We start from the raw sequence: 17,999 nt of genomic DNA on the forward strand, positions 1-17,999 counted from the left end.
AGTCCTTCCTTTCTCAGGGCTTTAGGCTGGCAAAATACTGCTGTCAGGATGGCACTGCCCCAGGCTCTGCCTTGGTCTTCCAGTGCCTTCTAAGAACTCCCTTTGTCCTCTTTGCAGTTCAGGGGAGAGAATTTGTGCATCAGTTTAAAATGCACTCCTTGAATGCCCAGTACAGGGTGGCTCTGGGTGGGTGTTGAGCAGACAAAAGGCAGTGGGTGAATGTATTTCTCAGGTGGTTTTTATTTAGAGTCAGACTAGAATAACTCCAGAGAGGTGATTTGCAAGGAGCTGGAGAAATTGTTCTTATAAAGGACAGCTCAGAAATACTTCTGGGTTTGTTATATTGTGTAGGTATTTATATGGGGCAGAGTGTCTGGAAAGCTGCCCAGGACCTGAGGGTAATGGGTGACAGCCAGCTGAAGATGAGCCAGCAGTGTGCTCAGGTGGCCAAGAATCACAGTGTCACAGAACATCAGGGGTTGGAAGGGACCTCGAAAGCTCATCCAGTCCAACCCCCCCTGCCAGAGCAGGGTCACTTAGAACCGATCACACAGGAACACGTCCAGGGGGGTTTGGAATATCTCCAGAGAGGGAGAACTCCACCACCCCCCTGGGCACTCTGCTCCAGGGTTCTGTCACCCTCACTGGGAAAAACTTTTCCCTCCTCTTTCCATGGCACTTCCTCTGCCTCAGCTTCCACCACTGCCCCTTGTGCTGGCACTGGGCAGCACCCAGCAGAGCCTGGCTCCAGCCTCTGGGCACTCACCCTGCACATCTTCATAAACATGAGTGAGGTCATCTCTTAGTCTCTTCCTATCCAAGCTGAGGACATTGTGATACTTGAATGTGTCCAGAGAAGGGCAACGAGGCTGCTGAGAGGTCTGGAGCACAGCCCTGTGAGGAGGGGCTGAGAGACCTGGGATTGTTTAGCCTGGAGAAGAGGAGGCTCAGGGGAGACCTTCTTGCTTAGTCAGGTGGGGGTTGGTGTCTTCTGCCAGGCAAGCAGTGACAGAAGGAGAGGACACAGTCTCAAGCTGCACCAGAGGTACTTCAGGTTGGATGTTAGGAAGAAATTCTTCATAGAAAGAGTAACTGGCCCCTGGGTTGTGCTGCCCAGGGAGCTGGTGGGGTCACTGTCCCTGGAGGTGTCCAAAAAAAGCTTGGATGTGACACTTGGGGCTGTGGTTTAGCTGTGAGGAGGTGTTAGTTATCAGGTCATAGGACTTGATGATCTCTGGGGGTCTTTTCCAACCTGGTTGATTCTGTGATTCTGTGAGATCCAGCACTCTCAGACTCTCCTCAAAAGGAAGGTGTTCCACTGGAACTTGGCAAGAGGGTTGGTGATCCTGAGGGTCTTTTCTAACCTGAATGTGTCTGTGACTGTGATTAACAGGGTTACTGGATAAACACTTGATCTGATTGATTATGTAGAAACTCCTGAGTGTTTCAAGTGTAAATGAGGCTTTTCTAAACAGAGGGCAGACAAACCCTGACATTGATTTGCTTGACAAGTGGCCAAAGAAATTGGAAAGCAGACACCACTGCCAAACCCAGTCCTTAATAATATTTGCTCTCCACCATATTCCCTGAATAGGTCTTCCTGAGGAAATGTTGACAGGTGGATTGCTGCCTTGCATTAAAGTTTGGACCAGATGCTGTTTCAGGTCCCTTCCAACCCAGCATGTAGTGATTCAGTAACTCCAGTGCTTGGGGATGTCTGCTGGAAAACTCACCTAGAGAAGTAACTGCCATTAGGATTTCACAGCCCCTCCACACACAAGCCTGCTTCCCATGACCAGTCCTACTGACTAGTGAGGCCTCAAGTGCAGCCATCTTTTGCTCCATCCCAGAGATGTGTGTTAGGTTAATTTTGAAATGCAGCTTTCTGTTTTAAGAGGCAAATCTAGCTAAAGCTTGGCCAGCTGAAGTTGAGCCTGCGTGTGCCCAAGTGGCCAAGAAGGTCACCAGCATCCTGGCCTGGATCTGCATTAGTGTGACCAGCAGGAGCAGGGCAGTGCTTGTGCCCCTGTGCTTGGCAGTGCTTGTGCCCCTGTGCTTGGCAGTGCTTGTGCCCCTGTACTTGACAGTGCTTGTGCCCCTGTGCTTGGCACCGGTGAGGCCACAGCTGAAATCCTGGGCTCAGCTTTGGGCTCCTCACTCCAAGGACACTGAGAATCTGGAGCAGGTCCAGAGAAGGGCAGCAAAGCTGGTGAAGGGTCTGGAGAAGAGAGCTGGTGAGGAGCAGCTGAGGGACCTGGGGTTTAGTTTGGAGGAAGCTGAGGTGAGACCTTCTTGCTCTTTACAACTCACTATAGAACACACTATAGAATTAACCAGGTCAGAAAAGACCTTTGAGATCATCCAGTCCAACCTATCACCCAGCACCATCTAACTGACTAAACCATGGCACCAAGAGCCTCATCCAGTCTTACTTCAAACACCTCCAGGGATGGTGACTCCACCACCTCCCTGGGCAGCACATCCCAATGGTCAGTCTCCCTTTCTGTGAAGAACTTCTTCCTAACATCCAGCCTAAACCTCCCCTGGTGCAGCTTGAGACTGTGTCCTCTTGTTCTGGTGATGCTTTCCTGGGAGAAGAGACCAACTCCCACCTGGCTACACCTCCCTTCCCTGCTGTAGATAGCAACTCCCTGAAAGGAGGCTGAATCAAGGTAGAAGTTGGTCTCCTCTTCCAAGTAAAAAGTAACAGGATGAAAGGAAATGGCCTCGAACAGTGGGTTGGATTGGTTGATGGGTTGGACACAATGATCTTGAAGGTCTCTTCCAATCTGGTTTATTATTATTATTAAGGGGAAACTTGAATCTGAAGTGCTAGGAAGTAGCTGGTGTGTGCCCTGAGCTTCCACAAATGTCTCCATAGTCACAGGGCTGAAAATTAGGTTTGCTTTGTCCTGGCTTGTCATCTGCTTGGCAGGTGAAGAGTGAATAAAGCATTTATTAATGTTTATCAGTGTGATCTCCATAAATCAGGTCTGCAATCAAGATGAGATTGTGTTTGTGATAACATTGAAATGGGAAGGGCTGAATATCTCTGGGAGCAGGACTCCTTTCAAATGCAGATCATTTTGTTTGCAGGTATCTAACTTAATAACCACTGCACAGAGGCAGAAGGTTGGTGCTCCCAGCAGCACAGTTCTGGCTGGGAGTACAAACTTCTGAATATGAGTAACTGTCGATGGTCTGGGTGAGGGGATTGAGTGCACCCTCAGTAAGGCTGCAGATTGGCACTCAGCTGGGTGGGAGTGTTGATCTGCTTGAGGGCAGGAAGGCTCTGCAGAGGAACCTGGCCAAGCTGGATTGATGTGCTGAGGTCAACAGGATGGGGTTCAACAAAGCCAAGTGCTGGCTGCTGCACTTGGGTCACAACAAGCCCCTGAACACTTGGGGCAGAGTGGCTGGGAATTTGCCTGGCAGAAAGGACCTGGGGGTGCTGGTTGAGAGCCAGCTGAAGATGAGCCAGCAGTGTGCTCCACTTGCCAAGAAGGCCACCAGCATCCTGACCTGGATCAGCAATGGTATGGCCACCAGGAGTAGGGAAGTGATTATGGCCCTGGACTGGGCACTGGAGAGGATCACAGAATTAGCCAGGTTGGAAAAGATCTTTGAGATCCTCAAGTCCAGCCTGCCACCCAACACCATCTAATCAACTCAATTATGGCACCAAGGGCCTCATCCAGGCTCTTTCTAAACACCTCCAGGGATGGTGACTCCACCACCTCCTCAGGCAGCACATTCCAATGGGCAATCACTCTCTCTGTGTAGAACTTCCTCCTAACCTCCAGTCTAAACCTCCCCTGGCACAGCCTGAGACTGTGTCCTCTTGTTCTGGTGCTGGTTGCTTGGGAGAAGAGACCAACTCCCTCCTGGCCACAACCTCCTTCAGGTAGTTGTAGAGGGCAATGAGGTCTCCCCTGAGCCTCCTCTTCTCCAGGCTAAACAACCACAGCTCCCTCAGCCTCTTCTCATAGGGCTTGTGCTCGAGGCCAAGAGAAGAGGAGGCTGAGGGGAGACCTCATTGCTCTCTACAACTCCCTGAAAGGAAGTTGGAGGCAGCTGGGGGTTGGCTGCTTCTCTTTAGTATCAGGTGACAGAACAAGAGGAAATGGCCTGAAATGGTGCCAGGGGAGGCTTGATTTGGAGATCAGGATAGATTTTTTTTGCTGCCAGGGTGGTCAGGGATTGGAACAGGTTGCTCAGGGAGGTGGGGTAGTCACCATCCCTAGAGGTGTTCAGGGAATGTGTGGCCATGGCACTTGGGGCCATGGTTTAATGGCCATGGTGGTCTTAGGTTGAAGTCTGGACTCAATCTCAGAGTTTTTTTTCCACCCAGAACTATTCTGTCATTCCAGAAACCTGACAAGGGTGGATGAAGTCTCCTTGCACCAAATCCTTGTGTAGGTTGCTCACACCAAACCAAAGCTGCCTGCAAGTGCCAGGTAGTAGAGTATTTGTTCCACCCCACCATAAGCACCCTGCTGCAAGCACTGCTGGCTTGTTCTGCAGCCCTTCCCTCCTGGGGTAGGTCTTGCAGCCTGAAATCAGGCTTTCTCTTTTGCAATCCTTCACACGTGGGAAGTGCTTCTGGTATTAAGGCCCTTGCCACTTCCAACTGCACACTGTGCTGTGAGAAGTTGCTGTGTGCCTTTGTGGTGTTTGTTCCTCCCTCTGTGTGTATTTTTTACCTCTGCTTACTTGTATGCAGCTGACCGAAGGGTGACCGCCCCCTGTCCAGGGACACAGCCCCACAGGTTAATCTGTTTGCAGTCAGAGCTCTGCCACTGTGGTCAGACTAATTGCTTCAGCAGGCAGTGAGAAAGCCAAGTCCAAAAGTGATTGCCCTTTGCTACTGTCACTTCACTCAGGACCTGCCAACGTTGGATTTTCTTCATCATCTTGGGTTTTGTTTAAGCCAGGGTCCAGCTTTCATTGCAAGGTGATCTTGATTGTTTTAACCAAGTATCTGAGGGGAGAAACAAACACTCTTTGTATGGCACAATGGCTTAAGCATCTAGCAGTGCTGGCTTGGAAGCTAGCTGTGGTACCAGGACTCTAAAGCAGTGTGCTGTGGTTAAGAGCAGGAATGAGTTTTACTGACCTGTCCAGAGAAAGCATCGTCCCCACTCAGAACCTCTCCCTGCTGATGTTTGCCTTGGTGTAGAGTCCCTGTTGTAACTGAGTCAAAGGGTAAAGAAACTTTACTCTGCACTTTGTAGTCAGTTATTCGGGTCCTCAATAGGCAAGGTTACATGAAGAAAAGGACTTGGGGGGTCCTGGTGGGGGGAGAAGCTGTCCAGGAGCAGGCAGTGTGAGCTTGCAGCACAGAAGCCCAAGGGCAGCCTGGGCTGCAGCCAAAGCAGCGCTGCCAGGGATCCAGAGAGGGGATTCTCACACTTTGCTCTGCTATGGGGAGACCTTTATTAGAATAAACCTTTATTAGAATAAACCAAACCGGGTTGGAAGAGACCTTCAAGATCATCGTGTCCAACCCATCAACCAATCCAACCCACCCAAACAGCTAACCCATGGCACCAAGCACCCTGTCAAGTCTCCTTCTGAACACCTTCAATGACGGCGACTCCACCACCTCCCCAGGCAGCCCATTCCAATGGGCAATCACTCTCTCTGTAGAGAACTTCTTCCTAAACATGGAGTGCTACATCCAGATCTGGAGCCCTCAATATAGGAAGGACCTGGACCTGATGGAGTGGGTCCGGAGTGGGTCCATGAAATGCTCAGGGGGTTGGAGCAGCTCTGCTGTGAGGACAGGCTGAGGGAGCTGGGGGTGTTCAGCCTGGAGAAGAGAAGGCTCCAGGCAGACCTAATAGCAACCTTCCAGTACCTGAAGGCAACTGCAAGAAGGCTGCAGAGGGACTGTTCCCAAAGGCCTGCAGGGACAGGAGCAGGGACATTGGCTTCCAACTACAGCAGAGCAGATTGAAAGTGGATGTGAGGAACAAGTTCTGCCCCAGGAGGCTGCTGGAGCACTGCAACAGGTTGTTCAGGGAGGTCACAGTGATTGAGGCCCCATGCCTGGAGCTATTCCAGGGGAGGCTGGACAGGGCACTGGGCAACCTGATCCTCTGCTGAGTGCAGAGGGGTTGGACTGGAGGAGCTTTGGAGGTCCCTTCCAACCTGGGTGATTCTGTGGTATTTGTGACTAATTGAAATGCTTTGCAGCTGGTGAGGTTCCCAGGTTTTCCTGCTTAACTGTTGATGAACTTCAGCAGAGATCAGTTGTTTGACTATTTCAGTGTGAAGAAAGCTGGGTACTGTTAATTCTTCAGAAAAAAAACCCTGAAGTCTTGGAGAGGTGTCTTCTAAACACCATCCTGGCAGATCTGAGTCACTGGGTTGCAGCCTTTGGGGTGGTTAGAAATGTTTGGCATTTGGAGAGTAAGCTGAAGTGTTTTACACAGGAAATTGTGTGCTGTGAACTGCCTGGCAGAGCTGATGGGTGAGGCTTCCAACTGACAGGGCAAGACAAGATGAAAAACATGTTAAATATGCTGAAATACTTAAATAGGTCCCAATTAAGAACCACCTTTGGTTTGGCAGACCTAGTTTTCACAGAATTAACCAAGCTGGAAAAGACCTCTGAGATCATCAAGTCCAACCTGTCCTCCAGCACCATCTAATCAACTCAACCATGGCACCAAGTGCCTCAGCCAGGCTCTTTTTAAACACATCCAGGGAGGGTGACTTCACAGCCTCCCCAGGCAGCACATTCTAGTGGCCAATCACTCTCTCTGTGAAGAATCTCTTCCTCCCAACCAGCCTAAACTGCCCCTGGAGCAGCTTGAGACTGTGTCCTCTTGTTCTGTCACAGGTTGTTTAGGAGAAGAGACCAACCCCCACCTGTCTACAATCTCCTTTCAGGTAGCTGTAGAGAGCAATGAGGTCTCCCCTGAGCCTCCTCTTCTCCAGGCTAATCAACCCCAGCTCCCTCAGCCTCTCCTCACAGGGCTGTGCTCCAGACCCCTCCCCAGCTTTGTTGCCCTTCTCTGGACACCTTCCAGCATCTCAACCTCTTTCTTATCCTGAGGCACCCAGAACTGGACACAGGACTCAAGGTGTGTCCTAACCAGTGCTGAGCACAGGGCAGAATGACCTCCCTATTCCTGATGCAGGCCAGGATGCCATTGGCCCTCTTGGCCACCTGGGCACACTGCTGGCTCATGTTCAGCCTACTATCAACCAGCACCCCCAGGTCCCTCTCTGCCTGGCTGCTCTCAGCCACTCTGACCCCAGCCTGTAGCACTGCCTGGGGTTGCTATGACCAAAGTGTAGAACCTGGCACTTGTTCAATCTCATGCTCTTGGACTCTCTCCACGTGTCCAGCCTGGCAAGGTTGGATAGATGCAGTTCACCTCCCTGTTGCAGAGCGACTCAAGGCATAAAACCTCTCATTTTCTAGAGAGCTTCATGTAACTCTTCTGAGGGGGGGTGGGGTTGGTTGGTTGGTTGGTTTCTTTCCCTCACCTTGATGTGTCACTCTTGCTTGTAGAAAATGCATTGTGGTTTTGGTTGTTATTTCAGTGCTTCCATTTGTTTGAGGTGAGACTGGGGGGTGACTGCCTGGTGGAAAACAAACTCCTAGTGTTAAACAGATAGCTGTGTGTGATGGGTCTCATCATCAATGTAAATTAGTGTGCATTGCAAGTGCTTCTGCTGGAATTGTCTGAAATAGTGTTGGTGTCAGAGGCAGTTTTTCATTACAGATAATAAGGTTCAGGCTTTTTAAACATCACTCCAAACATAAACCACCAGAAGCCTGAGGTAGAAATCAGCACTTGTAGCGTTGCAGTTGGGATAAAGTGCAGCAGAAATGCTGATGCCCACATCAATCTCTCCCTCCTGTGTTTCCTGTTTTTGCAGGCACCATCCTGGTTGACAGCATGCTGATCAAGGGGACAGCAGGAGGGCCAGACCCCACCATTGAACTTTCCCTCAAGGACAATGTGGATTACTGGGTGATCCTCGATCCCATCAGCCAGAGGTTGTATCTGAACAGCACCGGCCGAGTTCTGGACAGAGATGTAAGTCTGGGGCTGGCTCCTGGGTTTCTCCTCATAGCTTTGACTCTAACCATAGGATCACAGAATTGCTTTGGTTGGGAAAAACCTCGAAGAGTCACAAATTGGGTTGGGTTGGAAGGGACCCTCAAAGGTCATCTTGTCCAACTCCTCTGCAGGGGAGACCTAATTGCTCTCTACAACTGCCTGAAGGGAGGTTGTAGCCAGGTGGGGGTTGGTCTCTTCTCCCAGGCAACCAGCACCAGAACAAGAGGACAGAGTCTCAAGCTGTGCCAGGGGAAGTTTAGGCTGGAGGTGAGGAGAAAGTTCTTCCCAGAAAGAGAGATTGGTCGTTGCAGTGTGCTGCCCAGGGAGGTGGTGGAGTCGCTGTCGCTGGAGGTGTTTAGGAAGAGGCTTGATGGGCTGCTTGGTGCCATGGTTTAGTTGATTAGATGGTGTTGGATGAAGGGTTGGACTCAATGATCTCAAAGGTCTTTTCCAACCTGGTTTATTCCATGCCATGCCATGCCACACCATTCCATTCCATTCATCTCCAACTAGACCAGGCTGACCAGGGCATGGTCTGGTTTGACCATGAATGTCTCCAGGGATGGGGACTCAATCACACTTCTTGGCTACCTGTTCCAGTATTTGAGCACTCTCATGGTACAGAACTACCTCCTAATGTTCAACCTAAATCTGCCCTGCAGTAGTTTCAAACCATTTGCCTTCATCCTGTCACCACAGGCCCTTCTAAACAGTCCCTCCCCAGCCTTCCTGTAGCCTCCTTCAGGTACTGAAAGGGTACTCTAAGGTCTCCCCCCAGCTTTCTCTTCTCCAGGCTGAGCAGACCCAACTCTCAGCCTGTCTTCACAGCAGAAGTTCTCCAGCCCTCTGATCATCTTCATGGCCCTCCTCTGGACCAGCTCCGGCACATCTGTGTCCCTCTTGTGTCGGGGGTCCCATAGCTGGACACAATACTCCAGGTGATGTCTCAGCAGAGCAGACTAAGAGAATCACCGTTCTTAACCTGATGGCCACACTTCTTTTGGTGCAGCCCAGGATGCAGTTGGCCTTCTGGGCTGCAAGTGCAGATTGTTGACTCAAGTCCAGCTTCTCATCTACCACCCCTGAGTCCTTCTCTGCAAGGCTGCTCTCAATCTCATCATCCCATATCCTGGATTGATACTGAGGAATGCCCCAGCCTAGGTGAAATTGAGTCCAGCCATCAACCTAAGACCACCATGGCCACCAAACTGTGTCCCAAAGTGCCATGTCCACAGGTTTCTTGAACACCTCCAGGAGTGATGACTCCACCACCTCCCTGGGCAGCACATTCTGGTGCCTGTTGCATAGCTCTGTGTGTGCTCATAGCAAGCCTGTGAACAGAAGATCTGCTAGAATGCAATTGCTGCAGCTATGTGTTGTCCCCACATGGATATGAACCAAGTTCATCTGATTCTTTGTTAGGACTTGACCACATGCACAGTTAATATATGTATGTATCATAGAATCAATAAGGTTGGAAGAGACCTCGAGGGTCATCGAGTCCAACCTGTCACCCAACACCTCATGACTAGACCATGGCACCAAGTGCCACATCCAATCTCCTCTTGAACACCTCCAGGGATGGAGACTCCACCACCTCCCTGGGCAGCACATTCCAGCTGCTAACAGCTCTCTCTGGGAAGAACTTTCTCCTCACCTCCCACCTAAACTTGCCCTGGTGCAGCTTGAGACTGTGTCCTCTTGTTCTGGTGCACGTAGATGAACACGACCCTGAAAGCCAAACAGACAGACGTGTGAGTGGGCAGAAGAACACCAATCTTGGCTTATTTATTGAGTCAAAGAAAGTTTTCATCTCATTTCCTGCTTTTGTCTGGAAAAATTGCTGTTCACCTTCTGTCCCACGACACTAGGAGCCTGCTCTCGTTGTGTACCTTGACTTCTGAGAGGGGAGAGAAAGCAAAACGCTTGTGAATAATACAATTCATTTACAAAGGTTGCTGTGTTCACCTGAGAATTGCCCCCAGCACAAGAAGGACATGGACCTGCTGGAGTGGGTCCAGAGGAAGGCCACCCAGACTATCAGAGGGCTGGGACACCTCTCCTGGGAGGACAGGCTGGATTGGGGCTGTTCAGCCTGGAGAGGAGAAGGCTCCAGGGAGACCTTCTGCACTTCAGTACCTGAAGGGGACTAGAGGAAGGCTGGGGAGGGACTGTTTAGAAGGGCTTGTAGTGATAGGATATGGGACAATGTGTTGAAACTCGTGCAGGGCAGATTTAGGTTGAACATTGGGAGGGAGTTCTTTACAATGAGAGTGGTGAAATACTGGAGCAGGTTGCCAAGAGATGTGGCTAAGGTCCCATCCCTGGGGACATTCAAGATCAGATTCGATGTGGCCCTAGCCTGCTCTAGCTGGGGGTGTCCCTGCTGACTGCAGGGGAGTTGGACAAGATGACCTTTGAGGGTCCCTCCCAACCCAGTGCATTCTGTGTGGTTCCAAGACTGTGCTGCTTTAGATTCTTTCTTTAAGGCAGCAAAAAAAACCAAACTCTGTGTGGTTGCTTGTTCCTATTAACATTACAGAAATGCTGTCAGGCTAAGCTTGGGTTTTGTCACAAGAAAGATGGGAAGCACAAAATAAACAAGGGTGTTCTCACCTGGGCTAATCTCATTGCAGAGAAACACTTGGAAAATGGAGAGGCTTTCTCACAGTGTGGAACATTGCTGCTGTTCCTCAGGATCTGAGAGGGAAATTGCCTCCAAAGTGACTGTAATTAACAAGGAAAAAGTGCTTTGAAGATGAAGAGTTCTCCTTGGAGTGTGTGGAAGTTTGTTTTGTATTAGCTTGATAGATTAATTTGTCTGCTCCCTGTGTTTTGAGATCTGTGCAGGAGTACCCGAAACAACATGCAAATACTTCTTCATTTGCATTTTTTAGTCTCAGAGAGCTAATGGAATTCAGCTGCTCCTCATTTAGTGTTAATTCACCAGCTGTCTGCATAGGTGAAGCAAAGGGATGCAGCTCAAAACACAGCAGAAAGGACATGGGAGCAAAAGACTTGGTGGGTCCAGAGGAGGGGGCCAGACTCTTTTCTGTGGTGCCCAGTGACAGGAAAAAGGGATAAGGAGTACAAGCTAGAACCCAGGGGGCTCCATCTGAACATGAGAAAGAACTTCTTTGCTGTGAGAGCGCTGGAGCCCTGGGGCAAGCTGCCCAGGAGAGGGTTAGGTTGGAGATAAGGAACAATTTCTGTGCTGAAAGAGTGATCAGGGATTGGAACAGGCTGCCCAGGGAGGTGGTGGAGTCCTCTTCCCTGCAGGCATTCAAAAATACATGTAGGTGTGGTTTAGTGAGCATGGTGGTGTTGGGCTGGCAGTTGAACTTGGAGGTCTTTTCCAACCCCAGTGACTGTATGATTCTGTTCTATGATGAGGGTGGTAAGATGCTGGTCCAGGTTGCCCGGAGGGGTGATAGATGCCCCATCCCTGGTAACTTTCCAGAGCAACATGTTCTAACTGAAGAAGTCCCTGCTGGCTGCAGAGGGGCTAGGACTGGATGATCTTTAAATGCTGCTTCCAACCCAAAACATTTGATAATGATAGGACAACAACTCAGGATGTTTTTTTGGGGGGCATTGCTCATAACTACAGATGAGCTCAGAAATCTTTGAAGCTTCAGAGATAGCCTAAAAATCTTTAGATCTTCTGCAAAGAATGGTGGCTTAAAAAAATTCATGGGGGCTATAACATTAGAGGCTTAAGATGCAGATGATGCTTGGTATGTTCCTGCCTGTGTTGGAAGTTCTGCTGATGAAAGTAGAGGCACATCACAGCTGGCTGCAGATTGGTACAGCAAAGAGAATTGACTTTCAGTTCAAAGCTCATGCTGGACAGAGAAAGTTGAGGGGAAATGTGTATGTAAGGAAAAAGCTTCCAGGGAAGATCTCAACATAAAGCCTCCTTCCTTCCCCAGGCGTGCTGACTCTTTAAAAGCTGGTCACTCCTGAAAGCTGAAGGGTAACAGAGACAATATGGCTCTGAAATACAGCAGAGCAACTGGAAAAAAAAAAGCAATCAATCAATCAATCACAGAAATTGTTGCACTTGGAATGAGTGAAAGCCAACTGTCCTGGCCTGCATCAAAAGTGTCACCAGCAGAACGAGTGAGGTGGTTCTCCCCTTAGAGTCTGCTATCATGAGACCCACACCTGTGCTAGTGCCCCCAGCACAAGAAGGGTATGGAACTGTTGGAGTTGGTCCAGGGAGGCCACAAAGGTGATCAAAGGGCTGGAGCTTCAATTTCTTTAGCCATTCATCAAGGTTGGGAGTTTTTATTTCAACATTATGATGTTAACTGGAGTAAAACCATCTGGGCTCTGGGCTGTCTACACTTAAAGTTGTTTCAAAATTACTTGGTAAGTGTAAGGGGTAGCACATTCAATTGATTTCTGACTTGACCTTTCAATTCCAATCAGGATAACCTGAAGGTTAAGATGTGTGACATTTTCTAGGTGTCTTTCAATAATCAGAAGATGTGGTGGGGTTTTTGTTGCTGTTCTCAGGGGAAGTGTGAAGGGCAAATCGTGCTGGGGATTTTCATTCTGGTGTTAGCACATAAAGCTGACAAAGCTGGGTCTGCAAAATGCAGCTCTGAGATGCTTAGGTCTACTTGAAATATCACCAGCATCACTTGCAGTCAGGATGCTCTCAGAGAAGGTTTTTATTCCACACATTGAACAATTTAGCATAACACAGGCAGGCTGATGAGCAGTGAGTGAATCTGAGCAACACGAACCTGAGCAGGCTTGGAGTGGGACGGCTGGAAGGTTGCCAGTGATAAAAGGACCTGGGGGTGCTGGTTGACAGCCAGCTGAAAGTGAGCCAGCGGTGTGCCCAGGTGGCCAAGGCCACCAGTATCCTGGCCTGGATCAGCAATGGTGTGGCCAGCAGGAGCAGGGCAGTGATAATGGCCCTATACTTAGCATTGGTGAGGATCCACCTCAAACACTGGATTCAGTTTTGGGCCACTCATTCCAAGAAGGACACTGAGGTGCTGGAGCATGTCCAGAGAAGGGCAACAAAGGTGGGGAATGGTCTGCAGAACTGGGCTGGTGAGGAGCAGCTGAGGAAACTGGGGTTGTTCAACCTGGAGAAGAAGAGGCAGCACGGGAGACCTCACTGCTCTTTACAACTGCCCGAAAGGAGGTTGGGGTGAAGTGAGGATTGGCCTCTTCTCCCTAGTATCAGGTGATAGGATGACAGGAAATGGCCTGAAATTGTACCAGGGGAGGGTTAGGGTGGAGATGATGAGAAATTTCTTTGCTGTAAGAGTGGTCAGGGGTTGGGACAGACTGCCCAGGGAAGTGGTGGAGCCACCATTCTTGGAGGTGTTTGAGGAATGTGCAGACGTGGCGCCTGGGACCAGGGTTTAATGGCCCTGGTGGTCTTGGACTGTCAGTTGGACTTGATGATCTTTTCCAACCAAATCAATTCTGTGCACATCAGCTGCAATTTAACTGTTGCTTCAGGTTTTGAATGTTAACTATAAAACTGTATTTTCATTTCCAGCCCCCAATGTCCATTCAGTCCATTGTGGTGCAAGTGCAGTGTGTCAACAAAAAGGTTGGCACCATAATCAACCACGAAGTGCGGATTGTGGTGAGAGACAGGAACGATAACTCGCCTCAGTTCCAGCAGCAGCGGTACTACGTGGCGGTAAACGAGGTCAGAACCACTCACCCCTTTTTGCCTTTCTCTCTTGTCTGTAGTCTCTTTGGTAAATGCCAGCTTCACTTCTGACTCGCTTGTGGAGGCTCCAGCCCTGGAAGTGTTCAAAGCCAGGCTGGATGGGGCCTTGAGCAACCAGCTTTAGTAGGAGGCATCCCTGCCTGTGGCAGGGAGGTAGGAACTAGATGACCTTTAAGGTCAAGATGGAGTGAAAAAGGCAGCATATAATATTAGTTATTGTAGTGGTTTGAGCCTCAACTGGGATTTAAGAGCTCAGAGGGGGTGGGCCAAGACTGAGAATCACTCCCCTGCTTCCCCCCCAAGCCCCTCCCTGCCCCCCAATTAAAAAAAAGGAAAGAAAGGGAGATGAGGAAAAAAAAAAAGGAGGAGGTAAATCTACTGAGAGATAATTTGGAATTGCTTTGGAAGTAGAGAGGTAAAATCTTTTAAACAATAAATATATATGTAAAAAGCAGTAACAGGAAGGGTTCACAAGGGCAAGGAACAAGGATGGATAGGGAGAATATACAAAACCAGCAGTCCTTTGAAGATGCAGCAGGGAGAAGGACCAGGCCTGACCACACGGCAGAGAACCAGGGAGCCAGCAGCAGCTCTCTCAGCCCTTTAGTCCTAGCAAGGCAGAAGTAAAAGAGAACAAATGGCTGCAGTGTCTTCCTTTTTATAGGCTTGCTGGACAGGGAGGAGGGGTGGAACAGACTTAACTCAATTTCCTAGGGGGAAGACCCCACTTTGGGGAGAGCAAGGCTCTCACAACCCCTCCCCCCTTGCTTTCAGGTTGGGCATAGCCCATCACAGATGTATTCAGCCACCCAGCAACATGTTGATCATCTATTCCTGTTATTATTGGGCAAAACACAGCCTTGCTCTTTCCACCAGTGGCAGTCCTGATTTAATTAGCTGCTTTGTTCCATTTTATCACTGTTACGCTTACAGCTTCTGACACGGCCCCGCTGGGCCCTTCAGCAATACCCAGTGGGTTAATGCTTGCCTTAATTAACCGAGAAAGACCCCCAAACCGCTTCACAAAGCATCTCAGTCTTCCTCAAAGGTTTTAGTGAGTGATTACATTTTTTAATGATAGGGCTTTTTTTCTTCTAGTAATTGGCACAGCCTCTAGTGAGTTTATCTGCAGGAACGGAGGGGAATGGAGGGTTTGTGGTTATTTTTTGATTGCCTCTGGTCTTCTGGGTTTAGTTTGCTTGTAAACCATAGCACTATCATTTTTTTCTTCTGTAAGTAACAAAGCAAATCAAATGAGAAGTAGATTTTATTATTTGCAGCTACATGTGAGTGTCTCAAGGTATCTCCTGCGTTGTTCCAGCCAGGAAATCTAGTCTGTGTCAATTCGAGGACTGGCCAGTTCAGGTGCTTTACAAGGTTGTTCTGGGCAGTTTCTTCTCTCCACTGCCCCATGTGAGATGAAGGCCACATGCACTGTGGCCTTACAACGCTGCTAGAGTCACTGGTGCTTGCACAAAACATTAGGTGGCCTTCTCCCCTTCTACTCCACTCTTGTGAGGCCCCACCTGGAGTACTGCGTCCAGTTCTGGAGCCCCTAGCACAGGAAGGATCTGGAGGTGCTGGAAGGTGTCCAGAGAAGGGCCATGAGGATCAGCAGAGGGCTGGAGCTGCTCTGCTCTGGAGACAGATTGAGAGAGTTGGGGCTGTTCAGTTTGGAGAGGAGAAGGCTCCAAGGAGACCTTCTTGTGGCCTTCCAGTATCTGAAGGGGGCTACAGGAAAGCTGGGGAGGGACTTTTGAGGCTGTCAGGGAGGGATAGGAATGGGGGGGATGGAGCAGAACTAGAAGTGGGTGGATTCAGGTGGGATATTAGGAAGAAGTTGTTCCCCATGAGGGTGGTGAGAGCCTGGCACAGGTTGCCCAGGGAGGTGGTGGAAGCCTCCTGCCTGGAGGTGTTTGCAGCCAGGCTGGATGTGGCTGTGAGCAACCTGCTGTAGTGTGAGGTGTCCCTGCCCATGGCAGGGGGGTTGGAACTGGCTGATCCTTGAGGTTCCTTCTAACCCTGACAAATCTGTGATTCCTCCTGTGTAAGTAGCCTGTCAGTGTGCTCTTTGCAGGAGTTTTCTCTCCACAAAGCATCATGCTTCCTATGTGGACTCAGTGCAGTTTTGGGCCCCTCACTAGAAGAGCATTGAGGTGCTGGACCAAGGCAACAATGCTGGTGAAGGGTGTGGAGAACAGGTCTGGCAAGGTGCAGCTGGGGGAACTGGTGATTCTTTTGTCTGGAGATGAGGAGGCAGCATGGAGACCTCACTGCTCTGCACAACTTCCTGAAAGGAGGTTGGAGCCAGGTGGTGCTTGGTCTGTTCTCCCTAGTATCAAGTGGCAGATTGAGAGGAAATGGCTTGCAGCTGTGCCAAGGGAGGTTTAGGTCAGAGATTAGGAGCAATTTCTTTTCTGCAAGAGTGATAAGGAATTGGAAGAGGCTCTACAGGGAGGTGGTGGAGTCGCTGTCCATGGAGGCATTCAAGAAATGTGTGTCCGTGGCACCTGGGGACATGGTTTAATGGTCCTGCTGGTCTTAGGTTGATGGTTGGATTCAGTGATCTTAAAGGTCTTTTCCAAGCAAAACAACTCTATGATTCTGTATACATCTACTGTCAGGGAGCTGGGCAGCTTTCTCAGCCTTGCAAAAATGGTTTTTACTAAGTTTAGGACTAAGATTCACTAAGACTGGGACTAAGATTCATTCAAGTAGTAAAAACTATTATTGGTCCTGTGATAGATGAGACAAGTAAGTGTAGCTAGAATTTCCTTCAGTTGGTGGGGTTTCGGTATGAGAAATGTCAAGGGGTAACGATGATACTTTGGAGAAATAGAATGGGCCTTGTGTTGAGTGTTCTTTAGAGCTCAGCTGTCCACTACATATTCAAATGAAGTTGGAAAAGCAGCTAAGGAGATTTACAGTACCAACAGGGATCCTAGTTTCATGTGTGGCTTAGTGGGTTTATGTGTGGTCTAGTTGGGACAGAGGGTGGTTGAAGATGGGGCAAGGGGTGGTTGAAGATGGGGCAGGGGGCGGTTGAAGACGGGGCAGGGAGCGGTTGAAGATGGAACAGAGAGTGTTTGAAGATGGGGCAGGGGGCAGTCGGAGATGGGGCAAGGGGTGGTTGAATATGGGACAGAGAGTGGTTCAAGATGGGGCAAGGGGTGATTGAAGATGGGGCAGCAGTGGTTTAACATTAAACCCATGTTTTTCAGAAGGCTTAGGATGAGGTGGATTTGTTAGGGTAGTGTCTGTTCTGGATCATACCAAAACGTATCTCAACTCTTGTCCTTGATTGGTTAGCAAAGGCAGAGGTACTAGATGATCTTGAATGTCCCTTCCAACCCAGTTTGTTCTGTGACTCTGTGAATTATAAATGAAATAGCTAAATAGAGTTAGTTGGTTGGAAAAATCCCCTTTCACTACATGCATGTGTTTGCACACACAGATTTATTTGCACACTCACTTGTGTGTGCATATTCAAGTGTAAATAATAGTCTCCATTCTTTCTGGTCCTCAGCAGTCATTTTGGGGGGCTAATGCAGCCCCCAAATAGCCATCTGCTGCCCTTTAACTGGTGTTTTGTTAATCAGCTCTGGTCAAGGAATTAAGGTTGGAATTGACCCATTGACTTTTCATAATTGTTTGGGTTCTGAAAGAGATTGGGCACATTATTCAGACCACTCATTAAGTGCTCTTCTGACATCTGAAGGAACTAAGCTGATCATTACTCTTGGGCCGCTTCTACCACAGAGGTAGAGAGCACAGAGTCTGTGCAAGCACTAGGACAGAAGTGGGCTCCATTCATAGCATGATTTGGGTTGGAAGAGACCTTAAAGATCATCTGGTTCCCACCCCCTGCCATGAGAAGGGACACCCTCCATGTCATGACTGGCCCAGTGCCTCTGCCCTGTAAGCAGCATGGCATTTCAGAGCTTTGACTCTGTTTTCCTCTTGGTTGTTTTGGTTTTAGGGTTTCCTTCTGTCTTTCTTCTCCCCCTTGCTGCTTGCACATCCATGCTAGTCAGGCTGGGACCACCGTCTTAGTCCATAGAAGGCTCCATCGTCATTAAAAGCTTAGTGAGGCACAAGTGCAAAAGCTCTTTACAGAGCTGCTACCATTTAGGAGCAGGTTTCCCTTTCCCTTTCTGTTGCTTTCTCATGACAAAGAATATGAGTGTCTTAGTGTAGCAGTTTGGGCTGGG

General features: G+C 49.3%; 1 protein-coding gene across 1 annotated transcript in view; it reads left to right on the top strand.

Moving 5' to 3' along the window:
• Positions 1-17,999, top strand: part of PCDH15 (protocadherin related 15) — a 365,652-nt gene that overhangs the window by 149,345 nt on the left and 198,308 nt on the right. Inside the window, exons 4-5 of the mRNA XM_068140381.1 lie at positions 7,897-8,057; positions 13,609-13,764. Of these exons, the coding sequence (XP_067996482.1) occupies positions 7,897-8,057; positions 13,609-13,764 (317 nt within the window). The remainder of the gene's footprint in view (positions 1-7,896; positions 8,058-13,608; positions 13,765-17,999) is intronic.

This window comes from Melanerpes formicivorus, unplaced genomic scaffold (genome assembly GCF_026170545.1).
Source record: "Melanerpes formicivorus ecotype bairdi unplaced genomic scaffold, bMelFor1.0.p_v2 SCAF_6, whole genome shotgun sequence".
Taxonomy (NCBI): Eukaryota; Metazoa; Chordata; class Aves; order Piciformes; family Picidae; genus Melanerpes; species Melanerpes formicivorus.